Source organism: Drosophila kikkawai, chromosome 2L, assembly GCF_030179895.1.
Source record: "Drosophila kikkawai strain 14028-0561.14 chromosome 2L, DkikHiC1v2, whole genome shotgun sequence".
In the NCBI taxonomy this organism is placed as follows: Eukaryota; Metazoa; Arthropoda; class Insecta; order Diptera; family Drosophilidae; genus Drosophila; species Drosophila kikkawai.
The window spans coordinates 8,955,054-8,973,513 of record NC_091728.1 but is presented as its reverse complement, the minus strand read 5'-3'; the positions used below and the strand labels follow the sequence as shown (position 1 = coordinate 8,973,513).

The following is an 18,460-nucleotide window of genomic DNA, read 5'->3' as shown; positions in this document are numbered from 1 at the left end:
ATCTAATCCAGATTGTTGGCAAAAAACGTTTGCCAATTTTTAATTGCGTCTTATGATTAGAACAAATTGGTTGTTGCAAATGGCCAAATGGCAATTTCGATTTATTTCAATGTGGCATCAAAAGCAATTGCATTTTACAGCATTATATAATTGATTTGAGCCGCCAGAGGGAGGGCAGAAATATTTCTATATCGAATTTGTTGTGTGCGATAATTTTGTAAAATTTTACTTTGATTTCCAACTTTACTAGCAGCTCTCGCTGTCTGTCAGAATGGCAAAAACCAAAAGCCACTAAATGTTATTTCGATTCCAAAGGCAATCGGGCGATGCGATTCAATCGAAACATTAGTGCATCATCACCCCCACCAACGACATTGGCCTTGATTTTGATTTACAAAATAATGAGTCTTGTGCGGGAAAATCCATTAAATGCATTTGGATAAAACCCATGTCTATATATAGGAGTCATCGCCACCACCTTGTTGGTTTTTCCCCTCCGGAAAAAATACGTAAAATTGACTGAAATTGAAAAATAAAAATAATATACAGTTTGAATATTTTACTATATTCCATTTATAAGTGCTGAATATTCGTTTAACATAATGAATTCAGAGTATAGAATTCTTCTGGCCTGCGCTGCTGTTGTGGGAAACGCAAACAAATAAAAACATTCACGTTTTTATGGCACTTGGCTAGCGGCCAATTAATTTGTTTAAAAATAAATGCAATTTTTTCATCACTCTCGTGCCTGTGGCTGTTTCTTCAACTGCTTATGTTTCGCCATGATTTTTTTTCGTGTGTAATATTTTGCGTGTTGATAAAAGTTATTTGATTTGAATCAGCTGCTGATCATGTGATTAAATTTTAGATGCTATATCAGCGAACGAGAACGACAAAATTTATGAGGAGAAGGATGCTTAGATATTTTTATGGAATTTATGTTATAGCTTTATCTGTGAAGCACATAATTTTAGTATAGAAAGTGGCTAAAATAAACCAATTTTTATCAGTAAATATTATTTGTCAGAGGCCAAACTGATTTGAATTGTTTTAACCAAAGCAAGTCTCAGATTTTAATGAACCTAACAATATTAATAAACCCTAATAATAATAATTTTTTATATGATATATATTTTTGGGGAATTTTCTGTGTCATAGAACTGGCCACGTGCCATCCTAAAAACAGATAGTATACCCGAAATATTAAAATAGCAAGCAAAAATTCGAATCTTTATGGCTTAAAATCGAAAATTTATTTGTTGTTAGCAATAACAACATTTTTGCTTACGCAAGCAAATGGAAACAGAATATTTTCCCATTTTTTCTCTCATTTTCTTTTTTTTTTTGTTATTTCTGCCGTTGACGTGCAGCGAACCCAAATTTTGTTTTGCTATTTAATGCCAAATTATGTATTGGCAAAAAATAACAAGAAATACATTCACGAAAAATAAAGAGGGGGAATAAATTTTCATTCAAGAAGAATTTTTTATGATCCACTTGTACGATTGAAAAAGAAAAATTGTTTTCCAACCTAAAACAAAAAAAAAAAAAAAAAAACCAAAGAATTTTATTTATTTCAAATAGAAAATTTTCCGCTGATCAGGCGATCGTTGCTATAAATATATATGATTTTTTACCGATACGCCCAATAATGGATGCCTCAGTTTTGTGTGGCACACGACCCCTCAATTTCTTTTGGCTTTTCTCACGTGCCTCGGGAAAATGTGCGAAAAGTGTGCCCCAAATGAATCTCTAAAATTCTGTAACTGACTTAAACTGGTTTTTGCGAATTCGCTTTGTTTTATTTTCGGTTTATTTATGTTTGGTATCGTGCTTTGGGTTTCTGTTTTGGTTCTGCCTTTATTTTTAGTTAATTTCTATTTAATTTGTTTTCAAGAGGATTCTCTCGGTTATTTGATGGGATTGCAATTTGCAAATCTCTTATATAAGTCACTCATTCGCATATTTTATAGTCAGTAAATTTTATGGGATTTTTTCTGTTGTGTTCTTTGTGAATATACATTTTTGATATATAATTCATTGGAATTCTTATTTTGTATTTATTTATTTCTTGTATTTTCATTTCTTTTGACCGCTTTGACCGCTGTCCCAGAATGAAAGTAAAATTTATAAATATATTTTATAAGAAAAAACCCCCTAAAAGTTTTCTGGGAGTTCAACTTTTGGGACAGCCACTTGAGCAAGGTTTTTAAATAAAAGTTTATTCGTGCTTAATTAGATTAACAGAAGTATTCTTTTTAAAGCATTCTGTGAGATCAAGTTTGTCATTTTTTCGCTTTTATACTTTTATTGGGGTGTGAAAAATTAGGTCAGAAATATTTGACACTATGTGGGATAACATTTGATTATTTATTTTTTAAGTTGTCTGCCTTAAATTGTATTATTTACTAAGCCTAGTAATTATGAGAGGTATTTCATGTTCCATGATCCCTTTACTTTTCACTTTATCATATAAGTTCAGTAGATCAAATCTAAAAACCACATCACACGCCCACTTGTCGTTAGTCTTTTGATCTTTGGAGGCATAAAACAATCAACAGCTTTGGCCTGTTGAATATCTCGGGGATTCGGATGATGGACGAGGAGGAGCCAAGTGAAAGGGCGGAGGATTTATTTATTAATGGCACTGTTTGTTTGTCCGCCAGTATTATATCTCTATCACGATACTTTGCGTGACGAGTGATCGTGAATATCTCTCTCAGGCGGTGGTCTCTCCAGTTCTCGATTCCAATTAGGAGCGGGGAAGGTCTTTTAGCGAGCATGGAATATAATTATGAAAAAATACCAATCCGTAAATCACAGGAAAAATGCTAATCTTAATTTCATGTATGAAAGTTTATGTCAAAATATATAGCGTGTAACTGCATTAAAAATAACAAAGAATCTGACTTCTGTTTGAGTTGACTAAGGCTACTGAACTAATGTTTACTAATAAAAAATCCAGCAAATTTATGAATGACTTGAGTCATTAAGTAACCATCAATCGATAAATTGAGTTGAAAGGAAATGTTTAACTTGATTTAATTTGTAATTGAATTTCCTTTAACCTTCTCCCTTTTGTGTTGGCGGCTGGCTTGCTCTTTTGGCCTTTCTGTCAACAGCGGCGCCTGCAATTAGACATATTTATATATCGTGTAATGTACGCAGATATACATATGTATAGTTTTATGTACATACACATATCTTTCTAGGTGCGTCTGTGTTTGAGGTCACTGAGCATTAGAAGAAGCTTTTTCTTTAGCTGTTTTGTTTACATGCTCTTTGATTTTCAAATGCCTACGCTGATAAATTTTAAAAATAGCAAACACAAAAAATAAAGAAAAACAGGTGCTTGACTATACAGATTTTGATATACTCTTGCTACTTATATATTTCGATCTTAACAAGTTTTTTTAGATTTTCCTTTTTAAATTTCTGAATAGGTTTATTAGCATTAAGGCTAATTTTCCTAGAGAAACTTTTACCATATAATGTTACTTACCGCATTACGAAACCTATCATACCTTCTCGAAGAGCATACCGCTAAAATAAACAAAAAGAGAGAACATTCTTAAAATAAAGTTACACAAAAGCTAACGAGATATTTTGCCGGCCGATAAAGCTCCCTCTCTCATTTTGGTTTTAAGTATCTCTCTCTCTTGGTTTTCTCTGCCGGCGATAACAATGTTTGCATTTCTCACTGTTTCTGATAACACAGCGAATTGTTGGGGCATCACCCAGCCATTATTATTTTTTCTCTTCTCGTTTTTTTATTTTTACATGGTTTTGCTGTTGCCTTTTGACCATAAAACTTTATATTTATTCTCCTTTCCTGCTTTTTTTTTTTAAATATTTTCTGGGAGTGTAAATAACGCTGAGGTGTTGTACATTTATTTGTGCATTTAAGTTTTTTTTTTTTGAAACAAATAAGTCAGTTTTTAAAATTACTACAGCAAAGAAGATAATAAACGTGTTTATAGTTAAAAGGTAACGTGCTTAAAATATTGCCAGCAGTATTTTAGCTTTCACAACATTTATTCAACTATAATATAAATATATATAACAGCCAACAATAACACAATAAATTGTTTGTACTTTTGTATATAATACATTATTACGATTTCCAAAAATTAAATTATATTTAAAGTATAATCAGAATGTTATAATAATAATCTGTCATAATTTACATTCCCTCCCCGGAATACTTATGTTATCTACACCCTTTAGCTGCCTGAAAGTATGCTCTAAAAATTTCGATAAAATGGCCACTACTGTTGGCTTTGCAATGGCTGTGCTTATGGACGGCCATGACTGTGACACAGTGATGGCGCTTTTGATGTTTTATCAGTTTAAAATATAACAACTATTGTTTTTGCTATTTAGTTTCTTATATTAATAGCGAAAGTTACTCCCAAGCTAACATTTAAATGGTCTTTCAACCAATAAGAAAATATATTAAAGTAATTTTATAGAAAACAAGTTTAATAATTCTAAGGTCTTGCTGTGATAATAGGACATTTTAACTATGCAAATAAACTAAAATTGTTTCTTACAAGTAAGAAATTATAATTAACAAGTTAATAAACTAATAAATAATAATATGCCTTTTAAAAATCGAGTAATGAGAATTACCTTACAAATGTATTGCACTTAAGATAGTTTTTCGATCTTACGCAAGACTAATATAAATTTGTGACATTAATTGCGCAAAACGTATATATTTCGCATATGATTTCCTCAGACCAGTCTAATACATTTACCCTTGCAATCGCTGGTGTCATGGTCAATTGTCTTCCCTTCCAACTGACTTGTCGTCTTCAAATGCGACACTTTTGATTCACACGTTGATGATCGGTTGTTCAGCTGATCGGCGATTCAATAACCACAAAACCGTGATCACATGACGACGACAACGAATATGGAAATAACAAAGTTGCCCTGCACTAAACACTTGATGGCTAATTTCAATATCGATTAAATTTGCGCCAGATGGATGATTTCACTGCAAATCGGATGTTGTTATAAACCTTTTCATTTAAATATGCAATTAATGGCTGAATGAATAGCTGATGAGTTTCAAACACGCTTCGGTAATAATTTTCAAAAATATTTTCCAACATTTCCGTCAGTTGTAGTGCAAAATGCCATTACATATTTTCTTCTTCAATATTTATATTTAAATTTTTGTTGGAGACGCGCCCCCTAAAAAATTTCCTGAAGTTGAACGAACTTCTGAGAGCTGAAATGACAATACAAAAAAGCAAACCTTTATTCGATATTATGCGAAGAGCTTTTAATTAGACAGCGTTTTGTTTAATTTTCGATGAGACAAAGAGCTTTTATAGAAAATTGTTGTGTCCCCAATTGCAGCCTGTTCACCTGTCTTTTCCCGGTTTCTCGCTCTCTCCATTTTCTCATTTTCTCATTTTCTCTAAGAGAGATAGCGAGAGTCAGAGAGAGGTAAATTGCTTCGATCGCTGGCGACTTCTCAACTTTAATCTCAGTATATTTCCAACCCTCGGGCCCGGTGGTTGTCGTCTGTCTCTGTCTCTCGCCCGATCCGTCCCAGTTTTAGTATATATGCCCAAAAGTTGTCAACTGTCAAATCACGAAACAAAATAAAGAGGAAAAGGCGAAAAACATACACAAGCCCGAAGCCAAAAAGAAAATCGAGAAAACAAACGAGCGGCGATCAATTGGAATATACTTTTCGAAACAAGTCGCGTGTCAACGTAATTACTTTAAATGTTTGTAAAGTGCGTGTATATAAACCTATACATATATAATTGGCACAGCAAAAAATTAAGATTGTTTTTAACCAAGATCAATAATAACTATTTAAGTGATTTAATATGTTTGACAATTTTTAAAAATTGATTCAATTGATCTGGAAAATATCACAAATTTGGTTTCTGTGTTGGTGTGGCAGCCTCCAAAAAAATTGCATTCAAACTGCACATTAAAAGCAAATCGACTTTTAAATCACGGCTCGTTAGTTATCACGCCTAGCTGCCAAACTTAAAAATAAACAACAAAAATATAACCATGTTGTAGTTGAGAAAATACAACAACAAGAAACGATTATAATATATAAACTTTGCTTTCATGTGTTTGTGTTTACATAGTCTCGTGCGTTGCGTTCAATGGTCAGTCACTCGATCAGTCAGTCAATGCTATGTAGCTAATGACTGTGCGTTGCGTATACGCCATGTAGGCGAAAAGAAAAATCATTAAAAATACCTTGTAGTAACAGAAACCGATGAGGAGAAGAAAATATATTGAACTAGGAATAATTCATATAAAAATACGTTTTGTTTACACTGATTTTTCTAGAGCAAACAGTTGCCGTCGCAACAATCAAAACTGAATGAATTGTGAAGGTTTTTTTCCTCGCCATATTAATTAAATGCAAAATTATGCCCATAATAAAAGAAACGTGCTGTATTTAATAAAACACACGGCACAGCGTACAAAAAAAAAAGAAATAAAAGCATATAAAAACCGACCCCACTCAATTGAATAAATAATTCATTTCGAAATCGATACACAAAAAGTGCAATAAGCGAGAGAGTAAATGCCAAAAACCAGTCCCTGGTTCATCCCCACATTCTGGGGTGAAATAATGAAATGAAAACAAAATGCGTTCTGTGCCATGCTCAAAGAGGTGCAAATAGCAGCTACTATCATCGGTTTGCAGTTAACACGGCAATAACTTAATTAATTTCCCATATGGACGGACACGGTCCGGGCTCGTGGTTCGGATCGAATCACAGCGAATCCGATTTCGAGAACCCGCCCACTTAGGCCGGGCATTATACGATCCCCGGCGAATGCCAATTAATACCCATTTGCGAATCCCTCCCCCGAGGAAGCGAGGCGCGGAGTTCGCGCCCAAAGGTCGCCCGTCATGTGCCTCGTCCCTCGAAATTCGGTCCAGAAATATATGACAGAGGCGGCAGAACGCGATGCTAATTGACAAATATCAAGCTCACGACCGATCGATCGATGGATCGTAGAGAGATATTTATAGCGCGTGCTAAACAATCTGAACAATCTGAATCTGGCCGAGCCAATGCAGCAGCGCCTCGTTGACTCGTGTCTTTCCATCTCTTCAACTTAATTGATATGAATAATTTGCTTGAGAAGAAGGCGTCTAATTTGGTCATATATCATACTCAAATGCTCTGATCAGTAATCACTTATTTGCCGATCTTATTTTGAATAAATCAGAATTCACAAGCTCAATTTATGCAAATGAATTTGAGTTACCTTAAGTAATAAAATTTATTCAAAGTATTAACTGTAGGGTTGAAATGCAATTTGCAAGTCTCAATATAATTAGCATTTTAATTTCCAGGAATATAAGTATGAATATATATTTATTTATTGGTAGTAATCATCCTTAATTCTTACTAATTCTTATATTATATTAAATTTTGAACTGTTTGTTGTTATATTAATGTTTTTGATATATATTTTTATACCCTTGCAGGGTATTATAATTTCAGTCAGAAGTTTGCAACGCAGTGAAGGAGACCTTTCCGACCCTATAAAGTATATATATTCTTGATCAGCATCAACAGCCGAGTCGATCTAGCCATGTCCGTCTGTCCGTCTGTCCGTCCGTCTGTCCGTCTGTCCGTTTCTACGCAAACTAGTCCCTCAGTTTTGAAGCTATCTGAATGAAACTTTGCATATAGTCTTCTATATACTCTCACTGCTATATATGTCGGAACGGGCCCGATCGGACAACTATATCATATAGCTGCCATACAAATGTTCGATAAATTTTTAGAAAAAAAATTATAACTTGGCTGTTTTTCAACATTTTTGCACCATTTTTTAGATATGGCCATTGTATATTATTTCAGAATTTTGGTAAAAATTTTATGAATATCGGATGACTATATCTTATAGCTGCCATAGGAACGATCGGGAAATTAATAGAAAAAACATTATAACTTCGTTGTTTTTCAACCTATTTTTATCTACTCTGAGATATAAGCTTATATTATTAGTTCAGAACTTTGGTATAAATTTTATGAAAATCGGACAACTATATGATATAGCTGCCATATAAACCGATCGGTAGATGTAGAGAAAATGTAAAACTGGGAATGTAAAACTGTAACTGTCAAACTCTAAACAATAAGTATAGGTAAAATTTAATGAAAAAATATCTGCAAGGGTATACAAACTTCGGCGTGCCGAAGTTAGCTTCCTTTCTTGTTTGTATTAATATATATAAAACATGTAATGTTTCCATTTGGATGTAAATTAATTCCTTAAAAATCTGAAAACAAAACCTCATAAAAATATAAAGTTAAATTCCTTGTATGATTCACTGTTTATGATTCACTTTAGATACGTTTTAAAAAAGGATTAGTTCTACTTAAAATTCAATGTACACCTCTTTGCTTTATCAGTCTCGCATTTTTCACTGATTCACTGTTGTCGCCTTCCACTGCTGAACAAATTGTGTAGACATTTTTCCGCCAATGCCGAAGACCTTGGTCTCAGGTGGATTCCCACTTTGCATTTCTGGCCCAAACCTTATTTTGCCCAATGACGCCTTTCTGCCCAATGCAATTAAGCTGAAAAATGCTGACAATTTGGAAGCAAATCCGACGCAAGGAGGGCATCCGGTGGCAATAACAACATTAATCTGCAGTTTGCCAAAATGAACAGGAAAAGAAAAGCTTGTCAAATTAAATTTAGCTGCAGCCGGCGATTGTTTTTTCTGCATCCCATCGGGCTGCTCGGTGTTGGCAAGCAAAGTGGTGACAATGTCGTCAGAGGGGAAAATGTAATAAATTGCATTTGCAATTTACAATTTGCATTTGTTGCTGTTGCTGTCGCTAACCTTTCGCTCTAACCCCTTCGCTAGATATTTCTTCTTGATTCCGACTAATTGTATTGTTTCCGCTAGCTAAAAATTGCACATTAGATCATGTCACAATTATTTTAGTCTGCTCATAGGTGTAGCTCTCGCTGATATCTCATAAGATTAGAAAGAAGCTTTCCCTCTCCCATTTTGCCCCATTGATCCAATAATAATTTGATCAATTCGTAAGAATTAATAATTCATGAGAAACGTTTGGGGGGCTGTGTGTCAGAAATTCGTGTTAATTGTATAAGTGAAAACTCACGAGTTCTATAATAAACTACGTCAATTACTGTTCGAAATTAGTCAAATAGTTAATTGACAAGTCCTGTGTGTGTCGCTGTATAAATATTATTATTATAATAGCGACGCACTGATCGTAAAGATATCGGTTGCAAACTTTATCTATAATTTCTTTATAGCCACTTGAGTAATACCAATTAACTGCCAATGGCGTATTTTGGTAGACTGGTTTATGGAGCCCTTGATTTCCAAAGACTTTTGAAGAAGTATAAGCAGGGATGAATAATGGAAAGAATTTTTAATTTATTTGTGCTCATATTATGACATCTCTTTATATCTGTTCCTTTAGGTGTTATGGGGAAACACTTAAGTGTCGCCAGAATTTCGTTTTGGCAATCTCTGCCCCATAAATATACCCACCCAAAATAAAACCGAGCAAGAACAATTTCTATAAAATCCGATACAGCCAAGTCAAAGATAATTGCCATTGGGCTTATTTTGTTTTTGGGTTTTCCTCAGATTTTGAACATTTCGGTTAATTAATCATTGGCTGGCTGACTCGACATGTGTGAGTGTCGTCGCGAAAAGCGTTTTTCCCAATGGCCAATGGCCACGCGTTGTTTATTTTGCCTATTTTTATTTATATAGGAATATATTTCGGGTATAAACAAATGGCCTGGCTTGACTTGATTTTATTTCGCCTGACGAAACATGTGAGAAAAATCAATTTGTGAAGAAGTCGCTAAAAAAAGATCAAACCCACGAAAAGTGTGTTGAAATGCTTTGAAATGTGTGTGGGGAGGAAGCATCACGTGAGGTGTTTGATGTACTATGTTAAATTTTCAATTTTCTAGCTGAAATCGGGTCTCTGGGTCGTTGGATTTATGTAAATGATCGTAATTGAAGGGGTGAACTTGAAAAGGGGTACAAAAATTAACAGCTTATTGTTAGTTGATTTTTCTTAGAATATCTTTGCTCTGTTGATTCATACAAGTCGAGTGTTTATTTTAAAAAATACAAATATTGCGTATTTTATACCACAACTATGAGGTATTAATAACACAAATTTCACAGCGCTTTTAGTACAAAATTCTGATGGAAATGTTTATTGTATTTATTTGCTTGCCCAAAGTGAATTTCGCAATTTTTCCGCTCTCGTTTACCTGTTCAAAATGTAAAGAAATTCCACACACACTGAGGTTTTCCCCATAAATTTTATTTTGCGGTAGAGCAGGGCAAGAAAAATTTCCAACATTTGCTCTGGAAAATGCTCATAAATTAAATAAGTTACGTATACGCAGCGTTGCCAAAGAATTCTTTTACCAAGCTGAAATTCTTGCCTGGGATTTTCCAAGCATATTTTCGCCATCGCTTACGAAATTTTCCCCACAAAGGCTATTTATAAAGGTATTTACACTGCATTTGGGTAAACCGCTAGCTCGGCGCTTTTCCTTACCCCTTTACCCCAACAGAAAACAGCTGTTTGCTCTGTGGCGCCGATAGGAGAATGCACAAACAAACAAAAATAAAAAGAAAACAGAAAGGGAAATAAAGAAAACAGAAATAAATCACAAAATATAATAGAGAAGAGCAGAGACCCCGTGAAAAAGCTCTATGAAATAAAGCTTGCACGCGCCAGGTTTCGATCGCTCTCTCTTTATTTATTTTTTTGTTTTTTTTTTTCACTTACGGTTAGGAGCTTTCATTGAGAAGGCACGGAATGAAACCGGCCTGTCCGCCGGAAAATATCTGAGAACCCCGAACGCATCCGAACGCTCCGCACGTAGGCCTGTCCCCGTGTCTGTCCACCGAAAGCATCCGCAGTACACTCCGATTCTCGGGCACGATCTTAGGGCAAATCCCGAGATATGCTCTTAATGATTCCTTTCAACCCTCGCTGAAGTATTGAAATTAATTTCGAAACACCCGCAGAGAGTCGGCGATCGCTGAAATACATCGAAAAATGTGAACAGAAAATTTAAATGTGCTGCAAATTAAATTCAAGTGCTGTCGGCGTCGCTGCTCGGGCGACAGCGAATTGCAGATCGCAATAAATTAAAACAATAAAAGGCAGCAGTGTACCAGTATATAAAAAACACAAAAATTAAGAAAGCGAACGGCGAAAAACGAAACAACAAAAATAAAGAGAGAGACTGAAATCTACATAAATGATGTCGTTGTTGCTGCGGCTGTTGACAAACAGCGCGAAAAGTTCTCGGTGCCAAAAAAGCGAGTGAACAAACAAAAATTAAAACAAGGTGATAATAATAATAATAATAATAAAGTTGCTACAAAAAAATAAATACCAGAGGAAAAACAACAAACGAGACCCTGTAAGACACCCACAGAAAATTACAAAAAGGAGAGAGAACCCCCAAAATGGTTGGCAAAGTCTTGGGCATTAAAGACTTGGAGCAGTTCAGCAGCCGACGGAGCAGTGTCTACGTCGATCCCGAGTGTGACAAGTTCTTCGAGCTGCCGCTCTTCATTGCGGCCAGCTCGAACGACATCACCACCAAGTGCCAGTGTTTCCAGTTCAGTCCAGGTAATAACACCACAGCCCATCCGACGCCAAAGTCCACCTCGTAAAAGATACACACAAACCCGAAAACCGATAAAAATAACACAAAAATAAAAAAAAAACTAATGGTAATAGTTCAAACCAAACCCAGTGGGCAAAAGCTACAGAAATTGTTTTTTATTAACTTGCTAAAAAGTTACTGAAGTGATTTAAGCAAATAAAAAGGTTAAGAGTGATCTATAATGTGCCTATATTACAGGGATTTTATTTCGTTAAGAAAATAGGCTTAATTAATTACCTATGCACTTTTGAATTCCAAAATTCTTTTATATAACTGAAGAATTAACATAAATTTTGTATTCGTAAAGCTTCTTTAGATTCTAAATACAACTCATAACCTTTGCCATAAAGTTTTAAAAAACAATAACCTTTCTTATCTCAAGAAAACTATATAATTAGCCTAGACCTAGATAATTCTAATTTGCTTATGCTGGCCTATATTTATATTTTGAATAAATTTCCGTTCATCCAAATGGTTTTTTTCCTCTAATTACAACCTTGCATAAAAAAAATTCTTTGAAAACTTTGCCTTGGACTTCCTTGTTTACCAGAAATTCACTGTAGGCCCTAACGAAAATAAATTTATACATTTCGTAATATGTTTAGCACTAATCAAAATGAATGCAGGGGCCATAAACTATGCTATGCAAACTATAAAATCAATCAGTTGCGGGAATAAAAGCATTTTTATTTTTTAAATATTCCCAAGTGAAGTTTGGAAAACAATGAATGATATCTTCGTGTGTGTTTGTGTGTTTTGATTATCTTGTGTTAGAGCGATAAAATGTTCCGCTTTGAGATAAACTCGAATCAGATATCTCTCTCTATACAAATAATTGCTTATTTAATGGCATTACGTTTTGTGCTCCTAATCGGATTGCACAATTTTAATGGTGCCTAAGCGTATTTAAAATACGCGAATAAATCACCAATTAAAACGAGTGCTGCTTTGTCTCTTTGGTTGCTATTTATTTGAGGGACTTAGTTTGGTGGCTTGTGCCATAATTATCCCCAATTATGATGAATTTTCTGTAACAACAAACGCAATTGATTGCGTTGATAGGAAAATTACTGCATCGATTGTAAGTGGAATGTGCCATACTTATATCGATGACGTTAGATATACGCAGCTCAGTATTTCCATATTGGTTGTTGGAAAAATGCAAATAAACCCAAGAGATTTCGATGGGGATGCTGGCTGAATGAATGGGGAATGTAAATGGGTATTAATTACCTCCCCGAGCGACAAAGCTTCACTCAATTATTTCAGTTTTTATTATTATTGCATTTGCTGCAATGAACACTATACCCTGCCATATCTTATCACACTCGCGGCGATTTGATAGTTTGCCTTCCCAACGTTAATTGGTCTAATGCCATTTGGCTAAATGATTCTCGTTTTGTGACATCCTAAACACTTTTTAAATCATAATAAAGTGAGTGTGCAAATAAATCAGAGGCTCTACAACTTAGTATCTGTGATTTGCTTGGCCGATATTGATAATGGCGCTGCCCCGGCGCTATTTCGCTGGATTTCCACCTTATCAGTCATCGGCGGCGATAAGGGTTGGGGGGGCCATGCAAAAATCGATCAGCTGTCGCTGCCTGTAATGAGACATGTCCGCACTGCAATCAATTACCCCCACGCCGATAGAGCTAATCAATATGGCAGCCCCCGATGAGGTTCAATGTGGCATTGGGGTGTTCTCGACGGGAATAAAAGAGAGGGAGTGGGGAATTGGGATTGGGGATGGGGTTGTCCTACATACGCAGTTGACCAGCTGACCGGGTGAGAGATAGAGAATCTCCGGCTGCCACCTAATTGACACATCAACTAGAAAATGTCCGGGGGGGTCGGCCTTTGATAAATGCTGATCTTAAGTATATCTCGTAGTTTTTGGTTCCATGTGATTGTATTTATTCAATGCAGTGTTTTTAATGCGATTTTACACTATTTTAAACAATATACTTTCAGTAACTTATTTATCAGTAATATTTACTTATTTGCTCTAGACTTAATAAACTAATTTATGGCCTTACTTTATAGACTTAACTTGGTAATTACAAACAAATGTAATATCAACACTTAACTGATAGATATTTCCGCTTCCAATGTCCTCATCCACCTACTGACTAAATTAGTTCATATACTTTTATTCCAAATCAGCAATCAACCACAAATAGGTAGAGATAATATGCATTACCTCTGGCTTTATTAATATTCAACGTTTTCCTTTGAATTCATAAAGCTTTTCATCGATAAAAGTACTCTAGGGTAATTTCTTTCCTAGGAAGTTCAGCATTAGCTAAATTTCATTCACTTCAGTGGAATCCATTAAACAAAGACGTCAATGGTTTTATATTTGGTTACATTTCATTTCGAGAAAGTTTTAGAATACAAAAAACTTAATATCAGCAAGGGCTTTCATCATAAGTAAATATAATTTTGCTTTTTATCACTGATTCACTTATCAGATGCACTTTCTCAAGTATTTTATTTTGACCACTTGTCGTATGAGTAATTCCGCTGCCTTACACATGAAATTTAACTACTTATCGGCCCGAACGGCGGTGGTGCACACAAGTATTTTTATATCTTGAGCTGTTTGGGCTGGCCCCACCTGCGAAAGCGACTTTGATGATAGTGGAGAAGGCTCCTTTGCACTCCCATTTGAATGGGTCTAGAGCGTCGGTGGTGATAACCTCAAGAACCCCCATTGTTATTAGCCGTAACAATAACAATCGTGTCATATGATTGCCAGACCTGAAGTACCCCTGAATTCAAAATAAAACGGCAGCCTCGAGCACTCGAGGAGGTGGCTTCTGACTTTGTTTTTGGCCTCTTTGGACGATGATCAAGTTTCTGTTATTGACCTAACCTAAGTGGGATTAGCTTGCAGTCTAATCGAATGGAAAATATATATTTTTAGCCCTGCAATTAGTCTGTACTTCGAGGTGGCTTTATCAACTAAAGGGGGTAGAATTGTAGCTGGCTTTTGAATTACACCTAGCATTCTAAATTTTAATTTTAAAATACTTTAAATTAAGTGATTAAAGTAATTATCCTAGTATGTTGATTAATTCATTAAATTATCTTCACAGAATTGACACCACAACAGCCTGTCAACTTAATTACCAGTAATTATTTGTAGTTTATGACTATAAAATCGAACAAACAAAACCATTAGCATTAATTTAAACAAAATAACATTAAATACCTTCAGTTTCTCTGGGGAAACCTTTAATCGTAACTTTTCGCTTATCGATTATCCGCTATCTCTGTGTTTCCAGGCAAAGAGCCGGCACTGCGCTCCTACACCGAAATCCAACAGCTGCTGCAGCAGGGCAAAAAACGTGACGTGAAGAATATACTCAGGGAGAACTCGTGGCCGATCAACTCCCCGATCCGATCCCAGCTATGGCCGATGCTGTGTGGCCAGCACCAGACCAAGGAGCACATGCTCGATGGCTTCTACTGGGAGATGGTTCACCAGGTGAGTGACAACCCTCTTAGATTTTTTATAATTTACCCGAAATAAATATAAATTTTTTGAACCTTTTAAGGTCTTTGGCACCACGGAGCTGTCGGAGAAGCCCATTATGCTGCCCGCCTTTGTGGATGCCACCCATTGTTTGCCGTATCACCTGACCAGCACCGGCAGAGCCGTGGCCGATCGCATCGTGAATGTCCTGGGCTACGATTGCCCCGATATTACTTACAGTCCAGTATTGTATCCCATTACATCGATACTATTGCATTTCATGTCGGGTAAGTTGAATTTAACGGAATGCCATTCAGGCACAGACCACATATATGTACCACTCCAACCTCCAACACGTGAATGTCAATATTTGATCAACTTATTTTTATCGCCTCTACAAAGCACACAAAATAAGTGGCACAATTGTAAGGGAACCCTCGCCTATCCGGTCCTCTCGTTTCTGAATGCGATTGCCTTTATATGTGGTGATTCTCGGCGCGTATCGCAGTTGGTTGCAAATTGATGTATCGTGATTTTCTGGCTAATTGATTGGGCCAACATGCAATGAGCCACAAAATAATTTCAAATGTAAATCTTATTACTCCCCTGTACCGAAGGTACAGTAAAGAACGTAATTGAAAGGTAGTTGAAATATTGGGAATATTTAAAAATATTATAAACGAAAAAATGGAAATGGAAAATGTGATACAAATTAATTTACTGCTTATTTTTTATACATTTTAAAATTATAGATATTTTTGTTAGTTTCATATTTCAACTATGCTTTATTAGTTTAAAAACGAAAGTTTATTTTTTGGTAATACATTCTCTTTGTGTGCTATGACTGACACTGTACCGCAATGTACTTGACCATAGTCAAATGATCAACGTCTAACTGTCTGCTTTAGTTCCGCATTTGTTGTTGTTTTCGAAACACTTTTTTTCGTACTACTTTATTATCAGCTAATCATTATTTCATTGTTGTTGCTGTTGTTGCGGGCGGCGACACAATAACAGAAACTCAAATATTAAACCTACAGTATAGATTATTTACTCGGAATTTGGTTTCATCCAGTCAGGTGTGGACTGGGGACTGGGAATCAGTAAAGATCCGCTCGATTCCGTTGCCTCCATCAATGAATAAAGCAAGGGAGGGAAAATTTCTGAATACGAAATCAAAATATTTATGTGTAAAAAGCCTTCACAACAGATCCATTTCGGAAGTTCATCATGGGAATCGTCTCAGGCTTAACCTCAGATTAAAATGACAGCTGGTCATGTGCCCGACCCCATAGATAACCCCTCTCGACATTGTCTGATAATTATTATCTTTTGTTGTAATCTAATCAGTTGCAGATGCGGAACCCCAATCTAGAATTTATAGATCTATCGATCTGGGGTTCAATGGTGAATTGTAGTTCTCTTGGAATATTATCTCATGTTAATTATCTCGATTTTTTTTTTGCAATTTGAATATTTATTTGTAGCGCTAATGCGCCTTATTAGTGGGAGCTGATAAGCTGGATTTGTATTTTTCGATGAGGAGGTCAGACAGACACACAGTCATTCCGAAGGTTTGTTTACACTGTGCGAAAACGGTTGTCCTCCACATGGGAGTGTCTGTGTCTGGCAGATAGGGAAAATGAAATTCCGGGCAAGTTCTCAAGGGAATTTCGTCTGATTTTTCAGTCTAGTTTGTTTCGGCTTGAAATAAATATAGCAAATAAAGCTTTAAGAATATCTGGAATATTTATTATTTATGGATTGCTTAGTGCAATTGTTTATCAGTCGAAACAAAAAAAGTATTTATTTGTTTTCCCTTTTTTGTTTCTGTTGTAAACACAATTTTTAGTGCTGCCATTAAATAGCTGAAAGAAAAGCCGGAAAGCTCAAAAAAATTAAGTGTCAAACCGAAGGGCACTCGAAATGAAACAATGTGAAAATGAGTACGCTGCTTTTCAATCAACGCATTTCAATATTAAAAATATTTACGCTGATTTTCGTCTGTGCTGTTGCATTTTCAAGTTCAAGAGTCGAGTCGGCCCATAAACAAATGTTTAAAGTGATATAGATAGCACACAATATGCATATGTCTGTCTGTTGGCACTTTGCTGTTGACGTCATTGCGATTCGATTCGATTTTGATTCGTCTTCTGTTTTTGCAATTTGCGAATTTCGCCTTTACCCACTTAAAGTAAACAGAGAAAAAACAGAGAAGAATAAGAAGAACTGAAAAATAGGGAAAGATTTCAAGGCTTCTCCCTTGTTTGAATTCGTTTTGGATTCTAAGTTTACTACTGACACACTTTTTCTAAATCTTGTAATATGCACAGAAGAAAAAATTATACTAGAAACTAATAAATATCAAGTTTAATCTTTACTTCATTCCATTTCTGTCCTTATAATTCAACATTTGTTTATATTTTGTTATAGAATTTTGAAATGTTTGTAGTTTGCTTTGCTCTAATGTTCTGCTTTTTCACGGTTCTGCTTTGATTTCGCTTTCTGCTTGGCTAATAATGCCAACACGTGAGCATAAAATTCACATAAAACGCAGACAGAAGACAAAGCAAATGCGCACATATGTGTACTCTATCGTTTATGGCTCTGTTTGCCAATTCTATTCAGCTCGCTTCTCGGTTCTCTTTCAGTCAGTCGCGGTTCTGCGTTCTCCATTCTTCTCTGGAAGCCCACATTGTTCTGTTTGTGTTCCTCAGAGCCCTGCCCAAACATTGTCGCATATATAGTACATGGCGTTGTGCATATTTGTTTTGCACGATTTTTTTTTATATATATGGAGTGGCTGGATCTCCGGGTCTCATCATCACAACATCAAATGCGAGTAGTAGTAGTTGACTATGCCGGGCACGCACGATTCGGATTAAGATATATGGAATATTCGCCAGTACTTGGCTTTAATGGCCCGTGGCTCTGACGTCAGTCTTGAGTCAGGTAGGGAGTGAATGAAATTCAGAATATACATATAACCCCAGTCAATTTGCATTCCTCGGTGCCCTTTTCCATTTATATTCATGACCCAAGTAAACAACCGAAAGGGGGAAAGGTTTCAAGGTTTTCTTGGGGTATTAGGGAACTTTGCTTTACTTACAAACTTTCTGTTTCAGCACAGAGAGAAAATAAGGTTTAAACTTTAATCTTTTATTTTTGTAATATGTTATATCCTTAAGCTATAGTAGAGGGTATTTTGAGAGCTGTCAAATTTCGATTGAGCAATCCAAAAATTGTTATTTTTTCTGTTATCACAATTTA

At 35.6% G+C, this 18,460-nt stretch overlaps 1 protein-coding gene across 12 annotated transcripts in view; it reads left to right on the top strand.

Moving 5' to 3' along the window:
- The window catches only part of sky (GTPase-activating protein skywalker), a 43,854-nt gene that overhangs the window by 18,494 nt on the left and 6,900 nt on the right, over positions 1-18,460 (top strand). For 8 of the 12 annotated variants that reach the window (XM_017166996.3, XM_017166989.3, XM_017166998.3 and 5 more), the window contains 2 exons: positions 15,000-15,202; positions 15,273-15,477. In XM_017166996.3, the coding sequence (XP_017022485.1) occupies positions 15,000-15,202; positions 15,273-15,477 (408 nt within the window). Of the gene's footprint in view, positions 1-10,900; positions 11,673-14,999; positions 15,203-15,272; positions 15,478-18,460 lie in introns of those variants that run through there. The other 4 variants (XM_017166988.3, XM_041776149.2, XM_017166992.3 and 1 more) reach the window with 2 other exon arrangements.